Source organism: Hemiscyllium ocellatum, chromosome 32, assembly GCF_020745735.1.
Source record: "Hemiscyllium ocellatum isolate sHemOce1 chromosome 32, sHemOce1.pat.X.cur, whole genome shotgun sequence".
Lineage (NCBI taxonomy): Eukaryota > Metazoa > Chordata > Chondrichthyes > Orectolobiformes > Hemiscylliidae > Hemiscyllium > Hemiscyllium ocellatum.
The window spans coordinates 26,293,434-26,317,703 of NC_083432.1; the positions used below are offsets into that span (position 1 = coordinate 26,293,434).

General features: G+C 39.4%; 1 protein-coding gene across 2 annotated transcripts; it reads right to left on the bottom strand.

Moving 5' to 3' along the window:
- Window positions 1-11,085: 11,085 nt before the first annotated feature.
- On the bottom strand, window positions 11,086-23,763 carry LOC132830924 (protachykinin-like). 2 transcript variants are annotated; one of them, XM_060848875.1, is made up of 6 exons: window positions 23,678-23,763; window positions 23,343-23,570; window positions 20,909-21,011; window positions 19,577-19,609; window positions 13,792-13,845; window positions 11,086-11,984 (listed from the first exon to the last, which is right to left on the bottom strand). In XM_060848875.1, the coding sequence occupies exons 2-6, from the start codon at window positions 23,460-23,462 to the stop codon at window positions 11,932-11,934; spliced, it is 363 nt and encodes a 120-aa protein (XP_060704858.1). In that variant the 5' UTR covers window positions 23,463-23,570; window positions 23,678-23,763; the 3' UTR covers window positions 11,086-11,931. The 2 variants fall into 2 exon arrangements, with proteins under 2 accessions (XP_060704858.1, XP_060704857.1); XM_060848874.1 differs by having other exon boundaries at window positions 23,343-23,715.
- Window positions 23,764-24,270: the final 507 nt, after the last annotated feature.

Here is a 24,270-nt window from a genome sequence, read left to right on the forward strand (position 1 = left end):
TTAATTTTTATCTGATTAGGTAGTGTGCTTGTCTGTTCTTACAACATGGGTTATTTCTAGTAGTCCAAGTGATGGTTGTGACATCTGCCATGATAAGAAGTCCACATAGCTATTCATAAAAAAAATTGAAGTTACAAAGAAAAACATTAATTCTCAAAATTTTGGTGAATATTTATCTATCATCAGACTGTGATCCTTAATTTCATCAATGATAGTGGAAGCTTGCTGCATGCAAATTGTCTGCTCCAATTCCTTATAAAGAGCAAGGAAGCTCCATTGATTATTGGAGGTCGTAAAATGTCACATGAATCTAACTACTCTACCTTCTTTCTTTACTGCTGCACATTTGTAAGTGTTCTAATGAATCAAATGCACACTTTCAGATTGTTATCTAAATGTAACAGTCATTTCAAGTTTGGTTCAGTACAGTCTATTTAAACATGGATCGACAGTGGTTTTAAATGAGGAATGAAATTCTCTTCTCTAAACCTAAGATAATTTTGAGTTTGCCTGTGCATTTACTGCTGTTATGGTTGGGAGACAAGCAACTGCTTATGTGGACGCTGATGTATTTTGTTTCTTTCCTTGCCAATTTTACCATTCTAGATATTCCAAGAAATCCCTCTGCTTTAAACAAACGATAATGTAGATAGAATTATTTAAGGATTGTGATGCTGCAAAGAATCAAGCTGAATATAGATCGTTAGAGAACTATATGAGAAATAAAAGGGGCACAATGAGTAGCAGAACAGAATAATGTTAATAATTAAAAGGGACTACAAATGTATTTTATAAGCTAATAAATAGTCAATATGTGGTCAAAAAAAGCCTGAATCAATAAGGGTATGCACTTGAGATGGCGGTGGTGCAAAATGAATATTATCATTGAAATCCTGTAGGGCCTTGAATGATGTGGGCTACAGTGAGATTTGTGGCATTATCGTGTGACCTGTCTGCCAGAGAGTGAGGCAAGATTGTGTTGTAAATTGAGGGGAATTATATGTTGTTAAATGCTTTACAAATGATACAACTGACCTCCAATACTCAACTTACTATCTCACTGAATGAGCTATACCTCAAATTCTCGACGTGGATGTCAGCATGTACCTGGTGCCTTCAGCTCACCACAGGCTGTGAATGGTCTCCATGTTGCTCAGACCCTGATCCATGGCCATCAGCCGCACATATCCCCCATCCACAGATATTGGCATTGACACTTGCCAACATCTCACAATCCACTTGTCCTGATCTACTTGCAGGACACTTAAGCATGGACCTGTATTGCAGAGCACAACAGTAACTAGCACTGAAAAGGTGTAGCAAGGGCACTGCAGAGGGTAGGCACCCAGTTCACAGATTGGACCAGGCTGCATATCTGGGGTGTATGATCTTTAATTGTTTGCTCATTTAGAACCTATCTGTATGCTAACTGTATGCCTGCTGTGTTGTGCATGCCTGTAAACATGATTTGACGAGAAACTAAAGGATATCAATGCTGACAAATTGATGTGCTGTTTTATTCAGACATACAGGCTGCTTGGTTATGAGGGATGTCAGGTGGTTGAGGATTTCATCTTGAGTTTGTCAGTTTAGCATCTGCAACATGTGCCAGCAGCCTGTGTAGTAAATATGCTGTATGACCATGTCAGCAAGTGGATAGGAACTGGCCCTTCGTCTTGTCAAAGGTCAGTCAGGGGTTCTGGTACCATCAGTCACAGACACAGTAAAGGGACTCGGCCATGGTCAGTCATCCACTTAGACTAGACACAGTCAGAAGGTGTGGCCAAGTTTAGTCGGGGGAGTGGGTGATGATCAGTCCAGTTGAATCATCCCAGGCAGTCTGGGAAACTAGTCATCAGTCGCTGAACTGCAAAACACATGGCCTGGTCAGTCATATCTGAGGGCTATTTGTCAAAGTTGGTCAGATGTCTGAGGCAAATGCAGTCCTGGTTATCTGTATGTTGATTGCTGAGGAGGATGCAAAGGGGTTCTTTCATGTTGGAGGGAGGCTGGTTGGAAATGGACTTTCAGAATAGTGTAAAGTGAAAGCATATGTGGAAGCTCTGGGTAGAGTACCTGGCTATCAGGCAGAGCTTGGTGCCTACCGTGTCCACCGCACAATGCATTCCCAGCCATTATTTGCTACTCTCTAGTAGCATTTCACATCTAGAAAATGGCTGGTACAACATCCAAGGTGGGTGGAGTCAATATTAGTTGGGTGAAATCATGGGATCATGTCTGCTGGACTTAGGTCACTGAAAGGGAAATGTGAAGCATATCATTTGTAAACTGCAGCTTCACTGAGCAATCATTTCATCGTATGTTTCCAATGAATGCAGAGTAAACATATTTAAGCTTCAAATGCCAGTCAAAGGTGAATTGCACCATGCCATTAGTGCTCCCAAATCTAACATTGGCATCTCAATAATGTAGAAGTTAGCAGCAATGACTTGAAAGGAGGTGAATACTGACCAAATAGTCCCACTACTTCTGAAATTCCAAGTGTGTTGTAGGAGGATGGATATGTTGTTTCATTGTATATTATGGAAGTATAATGATGGGCTCCATTGAATAGAATAGAAAGTTGAATGATTGATGTAGATCTTTCATGGGAAGGTGAAGCAAGCACTCCCTTTTTGATGAAATGTGTGGCACCTTCATCTAATCAGTGCGTGTACCATGATGAAGCAGATAATTGGGCTCCTAAAAATATGATTACACGATGTGCAGTGGTTAGGTGGTCGACTGGGATGAAGGACTGTGGTGAAGAGTTGAGAGGCTGGGGTCACTCCAGTTAGTGCGCTGCTTCATCCTGATGTGTTCTGTACAATTGCAGAAGGCACAGGCAATGTGATAATTGCTGAGGAACTGGGAGAACAGAAACGGTCTACTGAGAATGAGGACACTGGGGAGGAGGTCACTCTCCTTTGTGTGAGGTGCTACAAACCAGATAGGATCTGATTGACACACAGTTCCAGTAAATGAAAGCTGGGTGCAATAGACAATCAAGGACTGGACTAATCATAGGTCATGATCTAGCACTGGGTTGCATTGTGGTGGAGGAGTGGAAACTGCAGCCTCTGTTTATTCTTTGGAGATGCTGGTGTTGGACTGTCATGTACAAAGTTTAAAAATTACACAACACCAGGTTATAGTCCAAAGGAGCAGCGCTATGAAAGCTAGTACTTCCAAATAAACTTTTTGGACTATAACTTGGTGTTGTGTGATTTTTAACTCTGTTTATTCTGGTTGTGTTTGCTTTTAATTGCTATAAATAAAAGTTTGTTTGGTATTGTCCTATTGTTTATTTATATATGATAGGCTACAGATCCCCAATAAACACTGGGGACAGAGTAGCAGATACTTAGAGGGTAACAGAGTGGTCTGATAATTAAACAACAATGAGTGTGAGAGAATGGAGTTGCATGTGTTTGGGGCATTTCAGCCAGAATGCCATTAGCAGTGTTACTTTGTTGCTGCTGTGCAGGATGTTGCTGGTGAGAGGCAAAGCTGGTTGCTAGTGTTTAGCTGCACAATGATGTTTTAAAGATCGTGTGGACACAAGGGATGCCAGATCTTCAGCAGATTACTGTGATACCATGAATTGTTTTGGGAACAGCATGTGAAAAGATAGGGATGGAATCACTATAAGGGCAGTGTTGGTAATAATGAGAAAGTTTGATGAAATATGGTAAGAAATCTCACCAGATCACCAATGGTATGATGCAACTGGCACTTAGTCATAAAAGGTACAAGATTCAGCCTTCTTTTTTTTGTCTTTGCTACAAAAGAACTTGCTGCCAATGGAGCAGTACAGAAGAGGGCATTAGAGACTGGATAGTTTTAGAGTAGGCAAGAAGGAGGAAGTTATAAGTTTTGGCACACCTCAGTGGGAATTCTTTCAGTCTAGATAGGATTCATTTGAAGTTACTGAAGGAATTCCGGATGGAAATTGCAGCAGCCTTGACTACAATCTTCCAGTCATCTTCAGATCTGAAAATTGTATCAAAGAATTAGGATTACAAACATTAATCCCCTGTTAAAAATCAGGCAAAGGTGAACACATGTTAGGTTACATGCCGGTATTCCATAAGACCATAAGACATAGGAGTGGAAGTAAGGCCATTCGGCCCATCGGGTCCACTCCGCCATTCAATCATGGCTGATGGGCATTTCAACTCCACTTACCCGCATTCTCGTAGCCCTTAATTCCTTGTGACATCAAGAATTTATCAATCTCTACCTTGAAGACATTTAGTGTCCCAGCCACCACTGCACTCTGCGGCAATGAATTCCACAGGCCCACCACTCTCTGACTGAAGAAATGTCTCCGCATTTCTGTTCTGAATTGACCCCGTCTAATTCCAAGACTGTGTCCACGGATCCTAGTCTCTCCGTCTAACGGAAACAATTTCCTAGCGTCCACCCTTTCCAAGCCATGTATTATCTTGTACGTTTCTATTAGATCTCCCCTTAATCTTCTAAACTCCAATGAATACAATCCCAGGATCCTCAGCCATTCCTCGTATGTTAGACCTACCATTCCAGGGATTCCTAACATTGTTAGTTGCAAAATGGTTAGCACAATAATCTTGCGTGGGATCTAGGCATCACAGGCAAAGCCAACATTTGTATACCATCCCTAAATGACCTTGAACTTAGTGACTTGCTGAGCCATTGGGTTACACCCAAAACATCGACTTCTTCACCTCTTGATGCTGCCTAGCTTGCTGTGATCTTCCAGCCTCCTGTCTGGGCCATTGTCGAGGGCAGGGGAAAGTGAGGACAGCAGATGCTGGAGATCAGAGTTGAGAATGTGGTGCTGGAAAAGCACACCAGGTCAGGCAGCATCCAAGGAGCAGGAGAATTGACATTTCAGGCATAAGCCCTTCATTCCTGATAAAAGGCTTATACCCAAAACATTGAATCTCCTGTTCTTTGGATGTTGCCTGACCTGCAATGTGCTTTACTAGCACCACACTCTCATCACTGTAGAGGGCAGTTAAGAGTCAACCATATTTTATAACATATGGAGTGTGCACCGAAAGTCAGCACAGAATTTTTACTTGATCAATAAAAAGATTTGAGAGTAGTGTGGTAAAGGTTGTTAATGTACATTTTCAAATTATATTTGCTACAGTTTACATGAAGCACATTTTAACAAAACTAAAGCGAAGAGGAACAGCGTCAGCATAATGTAAAATTAACTAAGGGACACAGCATGGTAGCAGGCAATTTTTTTTAACACCAAAATAAAGTATGCAATGATGTTTCTCAAAGGTTGGTATTAGTACTGAATTTTTGTTTACATAAAAAACAACCTGTAGATTTGAACATACAGGGCAGACTTTCAAAGTTCTGGAATTCAGAAATGAAGAACAACAGACATCAGGAAGATACTCAGACTGATGAAATGAACAGATATGTGCCAATTTCGATTCAACATTGGACACGGTAAAGTAATATATTTTGGTAAGAAGAATGAGGAGAGACAATGAAAATAAATTACTATTCCTAAGCTACAGTGCTCATACTGCCCACAGTACTCCAGATGTCGTCTGACCAAGCGTTTTATAGTTAAGGAATGAATCCTAATGCCTTGTATGAAGGGGTTGGAGGGAGGGGGTGGGTGGGTCTTGTGATATGATTGGTAGTACCCCTGCTTTAGATCCTCTGATTCTGAGTTTAAATCCACTCTGACTTGATGACCAAGGAAAATGATGGATGCACAACAATAACAAACTGGTTAAGAACCCACTGGCAAATCCTCATAACATACATCAGTGGCAGGTGATAAGAGCAGGAGCGGTTTTGGGTCAGCTATGTGCTCGAAAGAATCGGAGTCTATACTGTCTCTATCCCTAATTCCAGCAGTTCCTGTAAAAGTGTATGCTACCACAGAAAGCTCCATTACTTACAAGGCCAATTGATTCAGTTGGCTGGCAGATTGGTGTCCTGCAGAGGGCTTAATTTCCATTCCTGCCGGGTGGCGTTGGGACCTGTCTCCATACCCCAGACATGATAGAGGTTGTGGCTGTGGGTCAGACCTACCTAAAGGCAGGGAAGAAAATATAAAGGCCAGCATTCTATTAGCCTTTGTGATTATGTTCCATGCCTGTTTATGTGAAATGTTCTAGGTACTTGGACCACCAACTCTCTTTTGGACCTTCACTGTTTCTAGTATTTCACCTTTCAGGACATACCCTTCTCTACCTTTTGTAACTCCAAAGTAGTTGACTACCTATTTGCATTGGTTGAAATCCATTTGGCATACGTTTGTCCTTCTAATAATGACAACTTTTCTTTGCGATCAGCTTGCAGCCAATTCCCTTCAAATGAGATAAGACCATCTGCAATATATTTTCGAAGACAAAAAAATGCTTTACAACTACGTAGTGTTGCATCCATATTTCTGAATCCACACTGGAATGAACTATATTTATAATGTATAACTAAGAGAAGTCAATTGGAGGGACAGATGGATGGGAAGCATTAGCCTCTTAATTGGCGATCAGTTGCTCATACTGTTGGAGCAATTTGTTTCTTTACTAACCACAGATTTTACTACATTTATTGAGAAGTTCTCAATATCATGACTGAGACAATAGGTTGACTGAGTAGTTCTAAAGCAGCAGAGAGGCTGGAATAGTTTAAATACCATGAAAAAGAAAGCAATTTGTGCAAAAATCTACTTTAATGATCTTGCACAATGCTCAACTCCATTCACATAATTTGCTTGGAGACTGCAGACTGCACAATAAATCTTTTTGTATCAGTTGTTTCTCATTTGTATGAATTTTGAGGTTTAAAACTTGGCATTACTTTACTGTTGCTGGTCTTCATCAACCTCAATAATTGTTGTAGAGAATTACCCTGCAACAGATTGCAATTTACATTAGAGTTTTCGAATAAAGTTTTATGATAAGGAGGAGCACATTCAGCCTTTTCATTGAAAGTGCTGTCTCACAGTCAACTATGTTCCTATAGCCTACAATTCTTTAGGTATATATCCAAAGGTCTTTTTAAAAGCTTTTTTTTATTCCACCCTCGTGTCAGATAGTGTCTTCCAGTTATTTTCCCCATTTTTGCTTTCGTTCTTTTGCCAGTTATTTTGCGCATATGTTCTGTGGTTACTGGTCCATGTACTAAATGAAATAATTTCTCCCAACCGCAAAAATCTAACTCATCTCGTAATTTGAATCCTTTTGTTAGATTTCTTTTTTAACTTTATCCATTTTAAGGGGAACAATACCAACTTTTCTAAACCCTCCAACTGACTGAACTCCATATCCCAGACAACAATCTGGTAAATCTCCTTTGCAGCCTCTCCTGGACCTTAACATCATTCTTAAAGTGTGGGGTTCAGAACTATACACATTACTGCAGCTGAAGTCAAATCAGTGATTTGTGAATGTTTAGCATGATTTCCTTGTTTTTGTATTCCATGCCCTCACTAATGAAGCTAAGGAACAACTACTTAATTTCCATCCCAACATGACATGTCACTTTCAGAAATTTGTAATCCTTTTTGCATGTGAATTCTGCAAATGTGAATTCTCCACAGTATCTGTATAAAATTTCCCCTGCCACTTGCCCATTTCAGTATTCGTCTATGACCTTCTAATGTCTGTTGCTGTCATGCTCACTGCAAGGTAGGTTGTTACGTTTTGTATCATTCAGAGATTTTCTCATTGTTTTCTCAAAATGCAAGTCTGGAAAATGTATTACATATATATAAAAAAAATCACTGATCTTAATTACGATACCTGGGCCATCTCGTTGCATACTCCAAACAGAAAAGGAACATCGTGCCAGAATTAGGGCATTTAGCCTGTCAAGTCTGCCCTGTCATTTAATACTGATCTAATGCTCTTACTAAGATGCTATCAAATAATCTTGCAAAAAATTGTGCTAACCTAGGAGTCAACAAATGAGAATGAAATGAAACCCGTCCAGTATATCGCTCAGAATAACTACTAGGATGAGGCAGGAAGAGCAATTGCTCTCAATATGATCAAAATGTCAGTACCTCCAAGAGAAATAAGTGAAAAACTTGACAAGTGAGAGCCATGTTGAAGTAATAAAATGGTGAAACTGCAGTAAAACTATGAGCCAATGCAGGAACTAATTGAACTGTTCCGAAAACAAAGCTGCAGCCTGTTTTACTACTGTGTGGGATTCTCCAGGCAGCTGTTAAGCTATTGCTTCAGGTGAAATTGAGTGAGTTGAAATTTGTGTCAGCTGCAGAGCTGAGATCAATATCCACAAAATCAATACGATGAAGTTAGCAAAGAAAGACACATGTTGAAGTATATTCAGAGAATCTGAATTTTGTGTGAAAGAATAAATAATAGATAAGGAAATGGAAAGATGTTGATTGAACAATCAACTAGATTAACTAGTGGAGATGGAACAAAAAGCATTTGGCCTGATAATGCAAATCCTTTAAAGGTGGAGCTATGTATTCATAACATGAATATTATTAAGAAACCAGTACAGTTGTCACTGACTCAGTAGGACAGACATTTTAGTTTCAAAGCAATTTTGGGTTTCAGTTTAAGATTCTGATCTATACCCTTCTGATTTTTTACCGAACACTTGAAAGTAGCTCAGCACTTTTCTTTCTGGAGTGTGAAAGAACATTAGGCTATGAGTTGTCCAGTATTGCCTCTTCATTCTTACGAGCATATTACATAGCTGGATCAGTAACCATCTTCTGCCTATATTCTAATATAGGAACTCTTGCAGTATACACCAAGGAAAGCCTTTGGGCAGTAAAAAAAAGGAAACAATTTACCTTCCCACTTCCTGGAAGCAATGACTTATACCAGGGAAGGGGAAGGAACTTTTAGTTCTAGAAACACTACTGTATCTTGGTTAAATGACCTTTTATTAATGTGTGAGCTGACCTGTGAGTCTGAACATGCCATTCAAGCATGGCATATTAAAGCAGAGCCCTATTCTGTCCAGACATGATAGTTACACATGCACATTTTTTATTTGAGCTCACTAGACAACTCTCAGGATTGATAAATCCACCTGATTTTAACCATCTTTGATTAGATTAGATTAGATTACTTACAGCGTGGAACCAGGTCTTTTGGCCCAATAAGTCCACACCGACCCGCCTAAGCGCAACCCACCCATACCCCTACATTTACCCCTTACCTAACAGTACGGGCAATTTAGCATGGCCAATTCACCTAACCTGCACATCTTTAGACTGTGGGAGGAAACCGGAGCACCCGGAGGAAACCCACGCAGACACGGGGAGAACGTGCAAACTCCACACAGTCAGTCAGTCAGTCAGCCTCTTCTCACTAACCCTTGGTAATTTACTGAGAACAGTTTCTAACCTTGAATGTTGTTCATTAATATTGCCTAATTCACACAGCTTCAATGTATGCATTTCTGCCAATAGATGACTACACATTTGTTAAACTCACCTGCTTCTTCCAGAATTGTACCTATTCCTATTTGGAAAACTATTTAGCACAGTTCATCTTGTCTTAGTGTTATCAATTTGAAATACTATAATTTAAAATGTTCAGCATCAGAGAACAACTGATGCTAGGTCTCAGAAGAGCTGTAAAAGAACTAGTTACAATAACTGCTTGTGGTCATTTAAGAGAGAAATATGGCCATTATTGGGACTTTATTTTGTAGTATGAGTGAAAAGCTATATAATGGCATTAACAATATAAGTATAAACCTAACTGGTAAATTAAAATTAAAGATGTTTGCTTTATATTTTCATTTTTCAGGCAAATTCACATTTTTTTGTGCTCTACAATGAGGTCTGTCAGATGCAATCAACTAGTGTGAACAACACATTTTCAATTTATGTATTGAATGCCGATGATAGGTGATCATTTTAATTGAATTTGCTATTACATAAACAAGCTACATTAGTACATTCATGAGTATCTGCATTATTAACCAGCTGAAAGGTGCCTGGCAAAACTTCACCCATGGCCATTTGATGGTGAGTTAAACAATTCAGCCAGACAGCTGCAATACAATGTGTCTTGCAGATTTGACCCAATTTTCTGTCCTGGTTTTCTAAGACACTCATCTATAATAATTATCTTTTATCAAGTATTTTCACAGAGCAATCCTATTTATACCCAGATAACAAGTCCATCATGTGAAATGCTCAAATTTGCTTCAATCAGGCAGCACAACTGAACAAAGTCTTGCAAAGCTGAGTAATTATTATCTTGTCTATTTCATTTTCTTTTCTTTTTTGATGGGCTCTTTATGAATTTTTTTAAATCAAGGCAGTGAAAGTTAAACTGGTTTGCAGTGCCCCAGATCTAATGGTCAATATATGTATTGACTGACACTATTTCTGTATTAGATTTATACTTGTTGGCTTCATTAGTATATGAAAGATAAATAGCAATGATCAAGAGAAATGAAATATGTAATATTTTATTCCTAAATGTATTGAATGTCCTTAATGCTTCATTTTCCAGTTCTATTGAATGAACATTTATGATAATTCTGGTCACTGTGTCCATATCCACACTTGTTACTAATTCTATTTTCTCCTCTCTCATTCTGAGGTATTTTCTTTCCCCACAGGCATTTGTTACTTGACAATAACTGGTCCCATGGCAATTATGTATTTGTTACCTTTACAGTGATTTGCAGCAGGCCATTTGATCACAGTCAAACTCAATACTATGCTCACCTCAACATTGCTACACACCCAGCTGAGGTTCGTGCCCAGTGACCTGACCAGTTGCTTTTTCCCTAAGGCTGTGGTGTTGAGGAAAGTTTTTGTTTTAATTCCTACACTGGCTGAGAAGAGCTGAATCAGTTCAGGATTTGTTTTGTTACTTTTTCTAGTCCATATGGCTCAACCACTTGCTGAATATATTAACTCAGTTATGATGCATGGGTATAGCTGTATCTTTAACAATATAACACAGGAATGTCAAACCCTGTTTCTGAATTACACGATGACTTTTTAGTTGTAACACTCTTCAAGTCTATTTCTTGTTCACAAAATTGCATTTGGGCTTTGTTTAAGAAGAGAACAATACAGACTGTTTACACTTTAAAGTTGCTTATTTGTTTATTGGTCTAATAGAACAGACACATAACTAATCATCATTTGAAATCAGATACAGAAAACAAACACTTTGTTAATAATGTAGAAGATTGCTTCCCTTGAAGTTTGAAAAAAATCAGGAGGTAATATACCATAAAACTTGACATGAAAAATGAACCAATATATCTTTGCTTTATGTAAAAGCCAATTGAATGAAATAGTAAACTTTAGGTATTTGTATCTTGTAAATTATGTGATTGATGCATCATATACTTCTATTTGATGTGTGTTTTTAAAAATGTATTATTTCAAAACTTATTTTACGTTTGTGCAATGAATTCTGAATTTTGAGACTCTTAATATCTGCAACCAACTCTGGATAACTGTACAAATATTGTCAAAGTGTTTTTAACCAAATTCCTATTTTTATAAGTTCAACTAAATGTAGTTAAACCAAACGAATGAAATTAACAGTACACATACCTTTGAGCCCCGATTCATTGCCAGCACGCAATTATAACTTTACAATATTTTTAAATGCAAGCAAATTTCAAAAATAAATTATCCAATTTTATTTTTACATGAACGTCACACCAGTGTAAGCTCTGAGGCATTTAAGATTATGGTATTGATAGTCACTTCGATTTAGCTTCTTAGATCATTGTAAATCTCAGTTGAAAGTTTCACATGAACAGGTTAAAATACTGAACAGCTTTGACAAATTATATAAGATTTGTTTGAAGTGGAGGTTTTGCGTCAGTGTTTATGATTGGTAAACTAAGCACAAATTGAGTTACAGGTTATTTAGCCAAAAATCGCCGCCTTGTTGGAACGGTGTAGAGAACATTCAGATGTTTTTCCACTTGTACCACTTATTTGCGCCTTTGACCGTTGTACTGAATTCGTTCCCATTCTGGTGGTGCCTCTGGAAAAAAATCAATAAAGTCAATATATCAGCAGACTTCTTTGCATCTCATGCTTAATTAGATAAAACTGGAAGACTTTCCTCACGAATAAAAATATTTAAAACTGTCCTTTCTTTTATTCTCAACATCTACCCCCTTGACGTCAGACCTTGCATCAATGCCATTTTTCATCAACTAATAGAATGGGTCAAAGGTGTCTGTGGAGCAGTAGTAGTGCCCATCCCTCGGGATCAGAAGGCTGGGGTTCAAGTCCTACTTGTTCCAGAAGCCTATCATTTCATCTAAGAAGTTTGATATTTTATATAAAAAAGGTCAATAACATTTGCAGAGATTCTGAAGCTAACTTTACATATACCCATTGAAACTGAGATATCCATCAAGCGTGTTGGACTATCTATTGTTTTTCTGTTCCATATAATCACTGCTGACAAATCGGAATTGGGACCATTCCCTGTCATCTCTGGTAATTGGCCTGAAGTCCAAACCATATTGATTCCCACTGTCTCAACCACTTGGACAATCTAGCTCCTAATTAGTAAAAGCCCATATAACAATGAACAACAACGTAACACTGAGGTTGGGAAAGTGTGATGTTGCAAATAATATACCATCGGTGTAGAAGCAGGAGCTTCACAATTAGTATTTAATATAGGATGCTTTACTGACAACTGACTTTTTGGTATATGCAATCTTTAACATTTCCTGTTCTGTGTGTTACATGACTGAAGTCAGTGCTTTCAAATATTGCAAGTAAGAGAAAGCACCCCCATTGAAACTTCCTTTCGGAATCAGATTGAACCAATACACCAGCAACCTTTTATTAATTCTCTTGAATTTGACAGATCTGAAGTTTGTATGCAAATTTAGTTCAAATTGTTTTCACCTGGTTCATGATTAATGCTATCAACATTGTGGGGTATGGGTGGTAATCTCATTCCTTGAGACTGCACCAGTGTCTGGTGAAAGAAGCGTAAAGAGACAAGGGCTTGTACTGAGGGGAAGCTGAATTCTTCTCAAATTAAGGACTTGTAGGAACAGACTAAAGAGGACTATGCTATCCACCTCTCTTTCTTTACCTGAATTTGGGAGAATGGTCACTGCAAAAGGGGAAAATTTTCTCCCTTAAGTAGACCATCAAAGTGGACCAAAAACATAAAAATGCTGCAATGAATAATAAAGGAGATCATCATCTTCTTGCATAGAAATTAGGCATGGCTGCAAGGCCCTTTAGCTCATGACTGTCTCAATCATTTCCGAGGACAATTCAGAATCAACCACATTCCTGTGGATTTAAAAAAATCATTCATGGGAATGTGGGTGTCACATAGTAGACCATTATTTATTGCCCAGAGGGCAGTTAAGAGTCAACCACATTTGAGTGGGTCTGGAGTCACATGTAGGCCAGTCCAGGTAAGAAAAGCAGATTTCCTACCCTAAAAGACATTTCCTTCCCTAAAAGAACCAGATGGATTTTTAGAATAAAGAGTGGTTATATTGTCAACTTTTAGGCCAAACTTTAACTCTAGATTTTATTGAATTCAAATTCCGCCATTTGCCATGGGGGATTCAAACCCAATTCCCCAGAAAATTAGCAGGGGTACTTATGGATCATGGGCCAATGACATTTCAAGTCTCTTTGCTCAAACTGGTTTGTCGACCAGTGTTGTGAGATGAAATGTTTGCTGAAAGAAGTCATGTCTGAAAACATCCATTTCATGTTGATTTGATTGACTGTAGCTGTGCGTACCAATACCATTAGAGAAGAGGAAGGGGAAACATGCCCTGGTCAGAAAGTGAATAACGTACCAGCACTTGAAGACCGTCGTCCCATAAGGCCAATAAACATATTTTCCTTTTGTCCTACATGAAAACAAATGTCAAAAAGGGTAATTGAAGGCATGTCCACATATTTACTCTTTGGTCCTTCAACTTGTTCAACTAGTTACAAATGAGCTAATGACCCAAATGCATCACTTCCATTTGGGTTGAACAATTTTAGGATGTCAATTTGGGAATGTTTGCCTCATATTTGCAGTTCCCATTTTCTCTGAATTCGCTGTGCCTTTAAAATAAAATCCTGTGGAATGTTCTTGGTAACCTCTGTCCTGTTCCAATCTGACATGACATTGCAGAAAATATTTCACAACATCATTTCATGTTTGTTGTTGCTGGAACAACCACTGACCAATTTATATGCTGCAGTGAAACAATTAGAAAACCATCCTGAAATCTATGTTGGACTTCATCTTTTCTCAAAGTGGTCAAACAGCCACCGGTATTTTGCTAATATTGTATTTAAAATAAATTTATAATTTACAGGACTATTATTGAGTGGACTACTTTATAATAAAAGGATTTCTGTTGTTTACAGGGAGTTTAATCTCAAAAACAAAGCTAATAAATATTTAAATGCAAGAGGAAATGCACGTAGCCCTTTTGGGAAAGAGAAGGAACTAGCAATCAAATTATGCGCATCATGCATTAGTTAGTAACAAGTGATTGATAACTACCTATTGCCTTTGGAGCATTTGCTTCAGATGAATTTTTAATTATGCCTGTATGCAATAAAACCCTTGAGCAATTGGGGCATCAATAAACACCATACTTATTTAAAAAAAAGGGGAGCGATAATGTTACCATTATCTAACTAGATAGCTCCAAGCAGAACATGTTTGGTTATGGGAGGTTGGCTCCAGTTGCTGTTAAGAGTTTATCATGCAAGAGGGAATGCCACAGCCTCTGTAATAGCAAAATAACTCCAAATGTGATGCATATTATGTTGCAGCCTTGAATATTTCTTGATACTGGGGAAACAGCTGTGATGGCTTTGGGAGAATTGCACGCCTGACCAGCATGGGAAGCTAGGTACTCTACATTTATGTTGTTGCCCTACTACTGTTTATCCAGAGGTGAATAAGCAATAACAATTCTTTATCTGTATCTTAGTACCTCAGGAGGGAAATGCTACATGTACTCTTGTAAGACATCCTCAAAGGCAGGATTGTTGGCAGTTGCAGTGGTATAACAAAAACTAAATGCTATAAAAGGTTTAGATTAGATTACTTACAGTGTGGAAACAGGCCCTTCGGCCCAACAAGTCCACATTGACCCACCGAAGCGCAACCCACCCATACATTTACCCTTTACCTAACACTATGGGCAATTTAGCATGGCCAATTTACCTGACCTGCACATCTTTGGACTGTGGGAGGAAACCCACGCAGACATGGGGAGAACGTGCAAACTCCACACAGTCAGTCGCCTGAGGCACGAATTGAACCCGGTCTCTGGCGCTGTGAGGCAGCAGTGCTAACCACTGTGCCACCGTGCTGCCCACAACAGTCCTCACACTGTTTCCTATTGTATTACATTTCATATATGTACACACATTGATACCTTAACCTTATACTCCCAGCATATTTACATCTAGTTTGTGATATTTGAAACACAAGATTTATATCAATACATTTGATTAGTTATTTGCTTAATAAACTATTATAATCCTGAAAATACTCTCTGATAATTTATATTTTCACTGAGAGATCTTTGTGTTTGAATTAGCAATAGAAACTTGCTGCGTGCATAAATGCTGCCCATAACAGGACTGACCATAACAGCGCTCAGTGTCAGACTTCTAGTGCATCAATGCTAGGTCTGAGGACACATTCCCACTTCAAGCATCAAGTGCTTCCAGGTCAAGTACATATGGATGAAAAGTGCAGTTTGTAGTGCTGACCCCCAATAGTCTGCATTTATATCAAACAACTTTCTGAGTGTTATTACCAATCAGTGCTGAATTGTTTGAAGTATGCCAAAAGATGTGAAAACAATCAAAATTATTTAATAACATTTCAATTGAGACCCTTAGTTCACAGCAAAGGTTGGCCTTTGAATTCAGACTGGATTCAAACCTTGGTTGCACAGGTGAAAGAAAGGACAATCTTCGACCAAAATATAAACAGATTTGAGGCCAAACTGGAATCATTGATATTTCCTTTAATAAAAATCAGACACTTAGGCTACATCTGTGCTTTCTAGTCTGCTAAGTGTTGTTATTGCCATTGCATGTCATTAACATTGCAATTCTACATGTTCTGCCACTCTACCACACAAAATGCAATTGTTTTCAATAAATCTCTGCACATTTAGAGTATTTGCTTAAATTGTCACAAAATGAAGTTCACTCTGTCATGCTCACCTCACCATGGACATTATTTAGTGACTTTTAGTTATTCTTATAATGCATGCCAAAGTGCTTAAATCTATATAAGTATGCATTTTACAGTTATAATTAGGCAATCTATTTTTGTTCTTTGTTTTAAATTCCTAGGCAACTCATTCATCATCAGGATGCTTTTTCAAAGGTGTTGTGATGGGAAACCTTACTAAATCTGTCAGGTTTACTAAGGGCTGAACACTAACTGTATGGCACTTGCTGTTGTGAGTCACTGGCACCAATATCCACTGAAGTTCTTTTCAAAATTAGCTTTAGCATGCAGTTAATGAGCTGAAATAAAGTATGTAGATAAAACTGCAGATGTTGGATATTTTAAATAAAACCAAAAAGTGCTGGAGAAACTGAGCTGCTAGACCTGTTAAATTTCTCCAGTGTGTATAAATGGAGAGTCTGTGGCTGAGGATTGACATGGTTAAAAGTTAAATATATTAATATGGGCTGGTAATAATTACAATATAAATAATATTGCCTGGAATGTATAGGTAAGTGGATTAATTATGGGACTGTATTGTTAACAAGTACTTGAACTGTTAATGGTTATTATATTATATACTGATCTTGAAAAGCTATGACAAATTGGTAAAATTTCTCTTTTAAGAAGAACCATGGAATCCTAAGATTCATCGTTGGGGCACCCAGCACAAATGCAAAGACAATATTGAATATTGTACAAATCATTGGCAAGCCTGCAGTTTGATTATTCTGTTTGGTTTTGCAGATGTTACTTTAGGATGGATGCAAAAGGTCATGGAGAGGTTATGCAGAGAAGATTACTGAGATGATATGAAAGAATCTTTAGTTATGAGAGAATACTAAAACCTGGGCTCTTTTCATTACAGCAGGGGAAGGTGCTATAAGGATTTTGATTAAATTAGTAAGGAAAGCTTTTTGCAGGTTAGTGCTTCATAACTAGCTGGCAGAATTTAATATCAAAAGAAATCTTGATATAGATTTCAGAGATCTCTTATTGCCAGCAGTGGGTAAGACATGGAATATCTGGTATGTAAAAGAAAGAATCTAAAAAGAAAGGTGTCTTGGATAGTACAAAACAACATGGATTTGAACTAAATGGATAATTCTTAACATGCAGTCCTGCTGGATTTAATGACCTTATTCTGAGCTGTTTAATTCTGAGACTCCATTTGTTCCCTTTACCTCAGATCTACTCCATTGCTTTTCTTCTGTTAGTTATAAGCAGCAGAAGATATTGTTGCCTAATAATTGCTTCATGTTTTAGTTTAACAAAGTGTTTGTAGTGATAATGGTGAACATTAGCTTTCAATATTAGATTTGGATACCACTTGTACATCAATTTGGTCTAAACCTAGTCTAGATAAAAAAATCCTCTTTCTTTTGAAGAAATGTTCATAGTTTCCAGAAAAATGAGATTGGGATCCTTCAACTCAAGTTACATTATATGTTGGTAACCAAAGCTAAATCAAAACGTGGCTTAGCTCAGCAGTCTTGCTCAAGGAAGCTGCACTGATTCAAAGTGTGAAAGTGAATAAGGTCTACTGGTACAGTGTGGATATTCTAAAGGCATTTTTATAACCGCACTGAAGTTGATTTTCCTACTTCGTATCTTACTCAAACTAGGGACAAAAGGGAAAACTGTTAATTTTGTCAATATTAGGCATAGAATGCTATTTAGTTAAATTCAGAAGATTTGAATGAAAAAGTAATAATAATATTAAAGTGTGTAAATTCTTTGAGAGCTTTCTTAATATTTGACTAGTGAATAGTTCCTTCTCAAGTAAAATCTGCTGTACTTTCAAAACTGTAATTATCCCCTCCCATGCTCAAAATAAACATTTTTGCAAACCACTCCTCAACCTTACTTTGCCTTTTAAAAGCCAACTTTAAAAGCCATGCCTGTCACAGTTTGAATCTCTCAATCAGGTTTCTACCCCAATCACAGCAGGAATTGCTCTAACAAAAGTAGTCGATATTTCATGACTGTAACTTTGATTCATTATTAAACTTATGCTCTTGAACTTCTGAAACATTTGATGTGATGGACCAAGTCCAAGCCCTTCTCCATAAATACCTCTCTTCATTGTGGGTGGCACAGTGGTTGGTTAGCACTGCTGCCTCACAGTGCCTGAGACCGGGGTTCAATTCCCGCCTCAGGCGACTGACTGTGTGGAGTTTGCACATTCTCCCCGTGTCTGCGTGGGTTTCCTCCGGGTGCTCTGGTTTCCTCCCACTGTCCAAAACTGTAGTGCCCGTAGTGCACTTTAATGCCCATAGTGTTTGGTGAAGGGGTAAATGTAGGAGAATAGGGCTGGGTGGGTTGTGCTTCGGCAGGTCGGTGTGGACTTGTTGGGCCGAAAGGCCTGTTTCCACACTGTAACTAATCTAATGTAAATGAGTGAAGCTGCCTTCACTTGGTCATTTCAAAGTGTTTGTCGCCAGAATATTTCTGGCATTGGCTTATCTTTCTGTTCCCTCCCTGATAGCTCTAGAATTCTTCAAGGATCAATCCTTTGTTTGTTTTTCCTTTCTTACGTATTTGCTATCCCTTGGTGAATTCAGATGCACATCAGCTGTTGATGCTTCTTTTGATCCCTTCGCTACCTCTTACCAACAATCCTAACATCTAGCCTTGAAATGAGCCAGAATTTCCTACTTAAACTGGAATTTTGTTTCCCAATCCATAAGATCTCCATCACAAATTTTGCCTCCAAGAATCTCATTCTTCACTTGTTTCCTTGCAGATGGACAATTATAAACTTCCAATCCTTAGCCTTCTGTAAACTTTATTCCTCTGATCCTATCCTCTACCAATTTACACTTACCCATCAAACCTGGCTTCAATGATATACTTTGGGATTTTGGAGTCAATGCCTGATTTAAGTGTTTGACTATCATGATTAATTCCCTACATTTCCCCTTTCTATATCCTCCAAACCTACAAAACCTCAACTGAACTATGCTTTTCAAAAATGCTATAAATAAATAAATAGTCAATTGAATTCACAGGAGCATAAATCAATATTTTTTACAAAAGATATTGTTGAGTAATAAGCTGGTGCCCATAGATCTCAAAAGTAGAAATGATACATTTACAAATGACTAACAGAACACAGATGAAGCAGTTGTTCCTGTATCCAAATTTAAATTATGTTAGCTAAATTTGTGTCAAGTTTCTCTGGTTGTTAAAATCTAACCAGTTCACCAGATCAATTCTGAAAAAGAATAATAGTCAACTTAATGTATTCTGTTCCTCTCTCTATAGATACTGGAAATGATTGATAATTAACTATCCAATTTGTCTAGCTAGAGATTTGTAATGCTAATATGGTACTTAGCAATTCCTATTAATGAACGAACATAAGTACTTGATAGACTTACTTTTATGGCTTGGGTTACCTGCTTGTGTTGGACCTGTAAAGTAAGAATGAATTGTCAACAGAAAGAAACTAAAGGAGAAACACATTTAGTTGTTTATCGTTCTTTATATTTCCTCTGTTAAACTTCTTTATGACGGGGTGAGTGTTTAATAGGTTCTGGTCACTCATCCGTGTGTTCATTCATCAGGCACAAGTTTCAACAATGTCAGTGGACTGTTCAGCAATGGAGATAATCAAATCAAAGACTCAAACAAACACTCACCCACATATACATTTTATATTGACGTCTCTCTAAAAAAAACTTTAGAACCTTGCTTGTGGAATTGTACGCAGGACCTTCCTGGACCAAATAAGTCAACTATACAAAGTTCATTCATAGCAGATGTGCTACCTTTTATATTTGTTCCCATCCTCTTACTATTAATCTTGTAAGGCTTGTAATTAAGAATCAATCCGTACTTATCACTGAAACCCATTACTTCCTAAGTAAGAATACATCAGGGAGAGAGATTAAATCTCCATGAGACACAATGGAAGCAACTTGAGAAAGAAAGTAAATTAATTGCTATCAGTGTAGGACATTTTAACTGTATATGAATCAGGGAGAATCATTGAAAATAGTTTTGAAATCAAGTTAGATTTGGTAGATACAATATTACAATCTAAATATTAATGAATTTAGGCATGGTCTTTGGTGATGATTATGCAGGGTCAAAACCATGATCTGACCACAGCTTTAAGCCCATATGATTTTTATTGATCCAAAATGCACAAGCTCCAAGAGACATCAACCGAATTTTAAAAGAATATATTCATGACGTGATTGATTTAATCTCACCAACAAATCTTAAGAAAGCTATACTATGTAGCAAGACTGACATGGCATAATTTGTCAGTCAAATGTTGTTGTAATAAAATCTAATAAGCAAGAACAACATGGATACAAGAGCAGTTGAATGGATATTATTAAAATGTTCAGAGGCTTCAGGTACTGGTGCCTAAGCTATAGAGACTTCTCAATTTCTATTCTAAAAGCTGCAGTATATTGAACGGATACGGTAAAGCTTCCATGCGTTTTGAAAAGCAGGTCTCTTACTCCAAGACAAAATTCAAGGTACAATCTCAAATAAAATGGAAACAATATTCCAAGGTGCATTTCTCATTTCAGTGGGTTATATCTATAATTTTTGTTACAGTTATAAGGCCTTATGGAACAACATGCACTTACATGACTACAGTCACTTAACGTCCAGGGATAGACAGCATCTATGGTAAATAAAGTCCCTTCAAAAGAAACAGAGCCACACTCAGTCAGGTAGATATGATCTCTTACCGGGAGCACGTTTCCCCATTAAACCGTAGAATTTATCAAATTTTGCTCTTTTGACCAGGCGAGCAAACTGTTGCATGATTTTGTTGTCTTCTGGCAAATCATCCTAAAGATAGAAAAAAAAGATGGTAAATACTATTCCTCACCCCCCCCCCCCCCAATATTTTAAATAGGGACCTTTCTTGTCAGTCTTATTTGCATGAACGCTGAAGTACATTTGAGGAGGAAATTATTTAATGGAAGCAAACAACAGTCTGATGGATTGACAATTGAATAGTGAATCAGGTATGTGTGTGAGGAAAAATAAATAGATTATATTTATGAAATGCAACATTTTCATTGTCTTGTAGCATTTCGATAGAGGATCAATGATTAAAATGCTGTTTTAATCTATTTAGTAGGTGAAGCGGTCAGTCCCTGCTAATGCAAAGAAAGGGAGCTAATTGAAGTTATCGAAGGAGAACAGCAGGAAGGAAGAACAGCAGGGCTGGAGAGAGAGGGATAGGAGCCCTGAATGGGTCCAGTCTGGCCTCACATGGTGCCGACATTAGGTATTAGATATGTGACCAGACCCTGATTGACAGAGTGTTTCACTTGGTGCCCTGCTCCAGTCAACTCTCTATTTCTCTTCTATCTTCCGAAGTATTTGATGACAGATGCCTTTCTATCGAAACTATATGGGTTTGTCACTGAACTCATTAAAACCACGAAGTGAAACCGCTGACTTGCTCCTGTTTTGTCCGAGAGTTTTAAAACGGGATGGGAAGTGACTGAGAAATCGGGAATAAAGGCGAAGCTGGATTTGAATTAGAAAGCCTCTCGTCACATTTATTGCAAAATGTCCAGACTGGTTTATGTGTCTGTGGTTGAGTGAGGGTGTGTGTGTGTGTGTGTGTGAGTGAGAGAGGGTCTGTGTGTATGTGTGTGTGAGAGGAGGGAGTGTGTGTGTGTGTGAGAGAGAGTCTGTGTGTGTGTGTGTGAGAGAGAGTGTGTGTATGTGTGTGTGAGAGGAGGGAGTGTGTGTGTGTGTGTGTGAGTGAGAGAGAGTCTGTGTGTATGTGTGTGTGAGAGGAGGGAGTGTGTGTGTGTGTGAGAGAGAGTCTGTGTGTGTGCGTGTGAGAGAGAGTCTGTGTGTATGTGTGTGTGAGAGGAGGGAGTGTGTGTGTGTGTGTGAGTGAGAGAGAGTCTGTGTGTATGTGTGTGTGAGAGGAGGGAGTGTGTGTGTGTGCGAGAGAGAGAGGGAGAGTGTGTGTGTCTCTGTGTGTAAGACTGAGGGAGAGAGTTTGTGTCTGTGTGACAATATGTATCTCTGTGATTGTGTGTGTGAGAGAGAGAGAGAGTGAGGGAGAGTGTGTGTGTATGTGTGTGACAGAGGAGGGAGTGTGTGTGTGTGTGTGAGAGAGAGAGAGTGAGGGAGAGTCTGTGTGTATGTGTGTGAGAGAGAGGGGGGAGTGTGTGTGTGTGTGTGAGAGAGAGAGTGAGGGAGAGTCTGTGTGTATGTGTGTGTGAGAGAGGAGGGAGGGAGAGTGTGTGTGTGTGTCTCTCTGTGTGTAAGAGTGAGGGAGAGAGTCTGTGTCTGTGTGAGAATATGTATCTCTGTGAGTGTGTGTGTGACAGTGAGGGAGTGTGTGTCTGTGTGTGTGAGAGAGCGTGTTGGTGGAGCGGTTAAGGAGAGGAGGGAGATGGGAAGATCCGATTTAAAAGAAGGCGAAAAGGACCCCAAATCAATGTCCATCCTCCAAGTAAGGAGAATTCCTGAGCGGGGCCTTCAGACACTCCGGCTGTGCACATTTGTAACAGAGAATATTTAACATGCAAACAGGGATAGAATAACACAAAGAACTGCGGATTCTGGAGACCTGAAATACTGAGCAGAAACTGTTTGAGAAAGGCGAGCAGGGCTGGCAATATGTGTGGATAGAGAAACAGGGAGAACATTTCAGCTTCAGTTCTGAAGAAGATTAACGCTGCTGTCCCCCGCCTCTGCCAGACCCGCCGAGTCTCACAAACAGGGAAAGGAAGCCTCTCGGAGGATATTTCGAGTGAACGAGTTGGTCAAGTTTGGGGTGTGACTGGCTGGAGCCCACTGCGATTTGGGATTCTCATTCCCAAGTGAGGGCCAGAATGGAAGGGCTGGGGATTGGGATCCGGCGCGGACACCGACAATTCCCACCGCTCACTGCAAAAACCAAACCTGGGCTGGGTCTTCCACCTATTCCCCATCCCGGGTTCTCCCGTGTCCAACCGAGCCCTCAGTCCCAGTCAGCCAGGCTAAAACAGGCGGATCCGGCCGGGGGTATCTCCCCCTTTGCTCGAGTTCTTCAGTCGGTGCTGCCTGCACCGTGGGAGCACGGCGCTACCTGAAGTCAGAAAGCTCCACCAACAGCAAGAAGAAAGACACGCTGTTAACAGTATGTTAAAAAAGGGGCCGAATTACCTGCCAGTTCTCGCTGTCAATGTTCCACGAGTCCTTTTCTCGTGTCGGTGATGGGTCTTCATCGCAGTAAATGTGAGCGAAGACCACGCTCAGCAGGAGGAACACTTTCAGGCTGTCCATGGTCCAGGTTTGGAGCGGACACTCTCTCGGATCTCCTGGTTGTACTGGAAGGGGAAACTGACTTCTACAGCACCAATGTGTCTTTAAAACGAGCAGAAAATCTAGAATCTAGGCAAAAAACAAAGCAGAGAGAGAGAGAGAGAGAGGTGAGTCTGCAGCTGAGCAGATTCCTTCCTATTGTCACCGAGAACAAAACTCAAAGTTACTTTCACAACCTTTGGTGAGTTTCTCTCAGCTCTTTGGCTGGCTTTGTACAGACCGACGATTCCTTTATAGCTGAGCTCAGCGTGAGGCTAAAGCCCTCCTCCCGTCATTTAATACGAATGAATCAACCGCCTGTCGTCTTCAAATCCCAGTTATTTCGGGAGGTGGGAGGGCACACCTTTCCCGGGGGAAGTGTTTAATCAGGACAGGATCCTCTCCCCCGTCCCCACCCCTGGGCATAGTCCCCACACCATCCCTCCCCCAAGCTTCCACCCCTTCCCTCCACACCTTCACCTGGACAGCACTGACAGAGCCCTGACCACAACAGGAAAGGATCAGAGCTGCAGTTTCTAACTCCCACTACACAAGCTACAACACCTCCCCAGTCCAACAACATACTCCACCCCCACACAGCCCCCCACTTCAACAACCCCTACACACTCCACTCCCACACACTCCACCCCCACAACACCCCCCCACCCCACAACATGCCCCCCTCTCCAACAAAACCCCATCCCCACACACTCCACCTCCACACACTCTAGCCCCACAACACCCCCGCTCCAAAAACACATCTACACCTCAGCATCCACCATCCCCACAA